Raw genomic sequence first — 6,670 nt, forward strand, 5'->3', positions numbered from 1 at the left:
GACTGAGATGAGCAGATTCCCCCAGGGAAGAGGCTTCCAGAGGCTCAGAGGGAACATTTAGGCAGGAATGTGTTTGGCTCATTAGAAAACCAGCGAGGAGGCCAGTGAGGCTGAAGCAGAGTAAGCAAGGCAGAGAGAGGTAGGAAATGAGGTCAGAGAGATAAGGGAGACAAGACATGTAAGGCCCTGTCAAAGGCTTGCACTTCTAGCCCCAGTGAGTGGGCAGGCTTTCCACACCGTGTTAAGCAGAGTGAGCAATGTGATCCAACTCACATTTCGGAAGGGTTACTCTGGCAGAGACTACGCTGTCCCCAGTACCCATTTCCTCTTTCTTGCATAATAATGGAAAACCCAAGTTTTTAGCTGGACACATGGCATCCCAGAATTTAAAAAAAAAACATATTTTCCAGCATCTCCTTTTTTTTTTTCAGAGCTTTTATATTTGAGTTTATTCTTCATTTAACTTTTAAAACACTACTATAGTTGAATATTAAAACAAAAACAATAGCAAGTAGTGAGCTATGATTATAGTCCTTCACTCATTCACTACTGCATATAAAATGCCAGCAGTGTTATTCACTGGCCCCATTAAGAGGTCTGACACTGAACACCACCCCTGGGATGATGTTCATCATCCTCATAGGCTTCCCCATTGTAATGGCGCCATCTCTCCTGATTTGGATCAAAGTCCACCAGTTCTACCTGGTCCATTTCATCAGTCTCTTCTACTTCTTTCCTCTCAGGTAGGAGTTTTTGCAGCAAAGAGAGTTTATCAGGAGAGAGAAAGCCATTCTCAGGAAAGTTTACCTTAAATTCGATGATTAGGCAACCCTTCTCATATGGTCTACGATAAATTGGCATGCCTTCATTTAGCACACACTTGATATCTCCATGCTTGACAATTTGACCTGGGTGAGAGGTGATGACGATGGTTCGGTTGTCAAGAGTAGATACTGGCTTTTGAAAGCCGCACGGTGCTTCAACCAGCTGTATGTCCATACACATGAAAAGGTCTTCTCCTCGCCGAGTAAAAACAGCGTGGTCCTTCTGATCTAAAACAATGATAATATCTCCTGGTTCCAGTCCTAGTTCTTGGTCTCCTTCACCATGGAATGTCATCTTCTGGCCATCCTTCATGCCTTTGTCAATATGAACTTCTAGAATCTTCTTCTCTCGAACTATCTTCCTCCCATTGCAGCTTTTACATCTATCTTTGGGACTGATCCGTTCCCCATGGCCCTGGCACTCCATGCACACAGACTGAATTTGCTGAACCATTCCAGGTCCTATCTGATGAATTCTTATTTGCATTCCAGTACTTCGGCAACTGGGACAACATTCGACTGCTCCTTTCTTACCACCTCGGCCTTCACATTTATCACAAATCACATTCTTTTGCAGAGCTAGTTTTCGTGTTGCACCATTATATAAATCTTCTAAGGTTACTGAGAGCTGATGCACAACATTTTTACCTCTCCTTTCTCTCTGCATCCTTCCTCCTCCTCCAAAAAACATATCAAAGATGTCCATGGGGGAGCCAAAACCACCACCAGCTCCACCTTCTTTAATTGCCTGTTCTCCTCCTTTGTCATATAATTCCCTTTTCTTTGCATCAGAGAGTACTTTGTAAGCTTGAGAAATCTGTTTGAACTTCTCTGCTTCATTTGGTTTCTTATCAGGGTGATACTTCAAGGCCAGTTTCCTGTAGGCCTTTTTCAATTCCTCTTGGGTGGCATTGGGTTTGACCCCCAAAACATCATAGTAAGTGGTTTCTTTCACCATTTTCTACAGCCGGTGAGAGGGCCGAGGCCGGTGTGGGGGAGCAGGAAGGAGCGCGTTGCTGGGCACAGCTCGGGCAGCCGCCGCTCCTCTGCGTCTCACCGAGCGTTCTGGAAAGTTCCCTTTTCCAGCATCTCTTGCAGGTAGTTGTAGGCGACTCATGTCTGGCAGAGGGGTGATAAGTATGGTGTGGTGCTTCAGAAAATCATGCCTAAAAAATAGGCAGTTTGTATGTTTTTAATCCTTTTCTTCTTCACTCTGTCCCATATTCTCTGCCTGGAATGCAGATGTGATGGCTGGAGCTATATGCTACCTTGGACCATGAGGAAAAGGGCCACCCTGCTGGATGGGATAATGGTGAGTTGGAAGAATCTGAAGCCCCCGAGGACTTTATGGAGCAGATCCATGCCTGCCCAACCAAGTCGCCTCCAGACATTTATTTTATATCTCTGTTTCTGGCAGCCAAGCGTAGTCCTACCTGGTATAATCTTTCCGGCCAGAGAATAAACAATAAGGAGGACAAGGGCCAAAACAAGGATAATGTCTATTTCATGAATGAGAACGTTGAGGCTTGACAAAGTTAAGTGAGATTGTGGTTATAAGCATTGGTTTGGAAAGTCAACAAACCTGCCTCCATTTAAACCCGGCCTCCAACACTTTGTAGCCTCGTAAGGTTGGGCAGGCAAGCTCCTTAGCCTCACTAAGCCTTCATTTCCTCAACTGTAACACAGGGGTAATAACAATACCTACCAGACTATTACTGTGAGCACCAAACACATTATGTGAAAAGATTTAACCCAGCCTGGCCCAGAGTTGGTTCCCTCACCTGTTGGTTCCCTATCCTTCCTCTTCTCTCTACCTTTCACATCTCCTGCGCATGCCCTGAAAAAAGCAATCCTTCCAAGATGAGTGGACATTGCACACAATTCAGAGGACATACTTGGGAAGGGAAGAAGAAAGAGAGAAGAGAAAAAGAAGCGCTGGCCGCTGGACAGGATGGACTTTCAAGTTCTCAGAGGTTCTCCACTCACAGGAGGAAAATGTCAGTAGTAGCTCTGGCTGGCAGATCTAAGGGAAGAAGGCCAGCAGTTCACCCTTCACCCTGGGGTCTGGCAACATCAGTGCTCCAAGCTGTTCCTGCTCTGGCCCCCTTCTTAATTCTCCCTTTCTCCATCGTCACCTCTTTCCCCTTCCAAAATAAAAATAGGAGTAGTGAAGAGCTTGGTAAATCATCTGGTTCTCAAGCAGTTTTTCCTTGATGTGACTGAATTTTTCATTGGCCTGGCAGGATGTTTTGAGACTGTGTGGAGAGCACGCTGGATGTTTTCTTTATCTGAGTACTAAGCTTTGGAATGCAAAGCAGCACATACATGTTTCCTTTTTGGTAGCAGATTCTCTTCCTCATTATGTTTTGCTCAGGCTAATATTAAAATGAATTGGCTTCCTCTGACAACAATAAGTGTAATAATAACAGGAAATGGCCCAGAATCACACAACAATAAAAATAGAGCTGGAGGGGAAGCAACAAGACTCTTGAGAACATTTTGCTGCCATACTTTTCCATCCTGATCCATCTCATCCCACCTGATTTCATCCAACTATCTGTCCATTCATTGATTCAGAAAACTGTGAAATGATTCAGAAAAGTATGTTTATAACTGGTGAACCTAACAAGGAGGCCAAACAAGCCAACCTTTCTTCTTAGAGCAGAAATTCATGAAACAGCAAATCCAAAAATTAGAAAAAAGATATGCTGTCAGTTTCTGTAATAAGATTGACCTGGGATGCCTGGGTGGCTCAGTCAGTTAAGCATCTGGCTTGGGCTCAGGTCCTGATCCCAGGGTCCTGGAATGGAGTCCCACATCAGGCTCCTTGCTCAGAGGGGAGTCTGCTTCTCCCTCTCCCTCTATCTCTGCCCCTGCTTGCACACTCTCTCTTTGCAGCTCTCTCTCTCAAATAAATAAATAAAATCTTAAAAAAAAAAAAAAGACTGACCTGTATTGTGCTTAATACAACTCTTTTATTAAAAAAAATTTGAGTCAAGGGGCATGTGGGTGGCTTAGTCGGTTAAGTGTCCAAATCTTTATTTTGGCCCCGGTCAATCTCAGGGTCATGAGGTCAAGCTCTGTGCTTGGCATGGAGTCTGCTTGAGATTCTCTCTCTCCCTCTGCCTCTGCCCCTCCCCCTGCTTGCTCTCTCTCTCTCTCAATAAAAAAAAAAAAAAGGTTGAAGTAATACACTTCCATTAATTATGTTCTACATTGAAAGCTCTGATAAATCCTGTAGAAAAGCAAGCTGGCTAAATTTGTCTAACTTAACAAGGCCCAAATTTATTTGACCATGGAACTTTTTTCCTTTTTCATTGACTACTTATGAATTTTGGAATTAGGATTACAGGATATACACCTTTCAAGGTTTTAGTTCTAAAGGGAATATTCTACTTATGTTCTGAATGCTGCTTCCTGGGCATTTGGTCTTCATGTAATGTTCCTTAATTGTGTTAGCTGGTTGTTTAGGCCTCCATAAACAAAGAGGTTATTCTCCTACCCACAGTATACTTTATTCATAAATATACTTAATTCAACCAGGAATTTGGAAGGTAAAATACCTTTGCCTTTGCAAGCTGATAACCACTGTCCTGACCTTACCCAGTCTGGTATACATTCAGAAAGAGGGAAAGGGGGTATCTGTGTACCAAAGTACTTTCTTTTCTTCCCTCCCTACACAGAAAGCCCTTGGTCCCATTTATACCACAGGATGGGACTTCAGGCCAATTCACTTCACACCACACACAGCCCCTTTTTGTTTGCCCTAAGAACCAGTAACAATCTCTTCTCTTACCTCCTTTTCGAAGGATGGAGGATCCTTCGAAAAACCACCAAGGACTCACAGGGAAATGGATGGGCGAAGAGTCTAACCTGTGCGTGTATTAAATGAGGTGACAGAAGACATGGCCTAGGTCAGAGTTCAGGGAAAGCCAATGGGCACATGCTCAGCTGGCCCAGGTCTATCCAGTACACTTGGGACACAGCAAGCCACAATCAGTGAGTATGTGTGATTAATGACAATTGCCAGAAAGGATCACGCACAGAACCAAAGCTCAGCTAAGACCAAAAGGGGTCAGCCTGTGGACACAAAGGCTTTTTATTAGGTGAGACATCTGTTCAGATCTCTGTTGCCAATTAGGTTGTCATTAGACTCAACCAACACTTATCGATAACAGAGATGCCATTGAGAGGAGACATTAACGCCTTTACCTCTAACTGTAAATCAGGGCCGCTCTGGTTGTCTGCAAGTATCTGCAAAACACCTCCCTCTGACTTTTCCAGCTAGGGGTTCTCCTCTGTTCCTAGGATAATGCACACCCTGAGTGGTTTCTGTAGATCCAGGCCCTGAGATCTCAGTGAGAGCTTCCAGGCAAAGGTAATGACCCCCATGGCAAATTTCATACCAAAATATTTATGTTTTTCTTTTTAAAGCAACACACACATGTAGTAGAAGATCTAAAATACCATAATAATCAAAAGGAAGGGAATAAATGTTACCCAGAATGTCACAATCCTAATACATGTATTTCCAAGCTTTTTTCTTGGCATTTGCTTTTTATTTCCACAGAGTTGACATTATGCCACTCCTGGTGGAAAAGCCTTTGTTTCATTCCACCCCGGCCCTACTGGCTCCCTGGAGATTCTCCAGGCACCCCAGGCATGTTTGCATCTCCTGGCCCTTTGTTGTCTCCTCTTCGTGGAATGTTCTTCTCCTAGATATACCAGTGCCTAGCTCCCTCATCTCCTCTAACTCACAGCTCAGATGTCACCTCCTCCAAGAAGACTTCATGACCCAACAAGCTGAAATAATTGCTTCCTTTTTCATTCTTCTACTCCCTTGCTCTGCTTTATTTTCTTTCAGTGCACGATACCACCTGATGTATCACAGAGTTGTCTGTTTCTTGCAGGCGTTCTCCACTGTAATTTAAGCACCAAGAAGGCAGATGTTTTGTTTAGTTTCATCCCTGAATGTCCACAATCTAAAGCAGTGACTGGTCCATAGTAGGTGCTCAATAAATAGCATTAAATGGGGTGAATAAATTTTGTTTTATAACTTGCTTTCTTTTTCTGTAACAATATGGTACAGAACTTTCAGGTCCCTAAGTATTTCTCAGCAACCCATCTTTTAAGACTACATCAGATTACATTATGGCTCCCTTGTAACATACTTAATCAGTCCCCTGTAGGTGAACATTTAGGTTAAGTGCCCCCCCTCTGTTTCTTCCCCCCTGTTTAAATATGTGTAGAGCATTGAAAGCATTTAAATGATTTCTCTATGCTGGGAAAAACTTGCCCTTAAAATTTAGTTGGAGGTTTGAACTGGGGAAAGTGATCTTCACTAAGCCTTTGGCCAAAGGAGCTTAAATTTCTCTGATGGAAGAGGAGGACACATGCCTAATCAGCAGGATGGGTCACATCGGCCTTGGTGCTCTGTGATGTGACAGTCACCTCACATGTGGTTTTACATAGGTACTTACAGCTTGTAGAAAAGAAGAAAGTACATAGAGATACATGTGTGTGATGGGCTGAACTGTGTCCCTTTAAAACTCACCTGGTGAAGCCCTAACCCTAAGTACTTCAGAATGTGACTGTGTTTGGAGACAGGGTCTTTAGAGAAGCAATTAAGGTAAAATGAGGTCATTAGGATGGGCTCAAATCCAATCTGACTGGTGTCCTTACAACAAGAGGAAATTTGCACACAAAAAGAGACACACGAAAAGAAGACCATTTGGGGACTCTGTGAGAAGCTGGCCTTCTGAAAACCAAGGAGAGAGCCCTCAAAAGGAACCAAACCCTTCGATGCTTTAGTCTTGGACTTCCAGCCTCTAGAACTGTGAGGAAAT

The 6,670-nt window shown here is 43.6% G+C and overlaps 1 protein-coding gene across 1 annotated transcript; it reads right to left on the reverse strand.

The window, feature by feature from the left end:
- Positions 1 to 425: 425 nt before the first annotated feature.
- Positions 426 to 1,888, reverse strand: LOC123842825 (dnaJ homolog subfamily A member 1-like). The gene has a single exon (XM_045872020.3). The coding sequence runs from the start codon at positions 1,780 to 1,782 to the stop codon at positions 589 to 591; it is 1,194 nt and encodes a 397-aa protein (XP_045727976.2). The 5' UTR covers positions 1,783 to 1,888; the 3' UTR covers positions 426 to 588.
- Between the last annotated feature and the right edge of the window lie 4,782 nt (positions 1,889 to 6,670).

The sequence above is a fragment of the Mirounga angustirostris genome, unplaced genomic scaffold, assembly GCF_029215605.1.
Source record: "Mirounga angustirostris isolate CCGP_5_RB_7025 unplaced genomic scaffold, mMirAng1.0.hap1 SCAF_5, whole genome shotgun sequence".
NCBI lineage: Eukaryota > Metazoa > Chordata > Mammalia > Carnivora > Phocidae > Mirounga > Mirounga angustirostris.

Bases quoted from the DNA above. Each gene is read 5' to 3' on its own strand.
- LOC123842825 (XM_045872020.3), bottom strand. From the start codon at position 1,782: ATGGTGAAAGAAACCACTTACTATGATGTTTTGGGGGTCAAACCCAAT.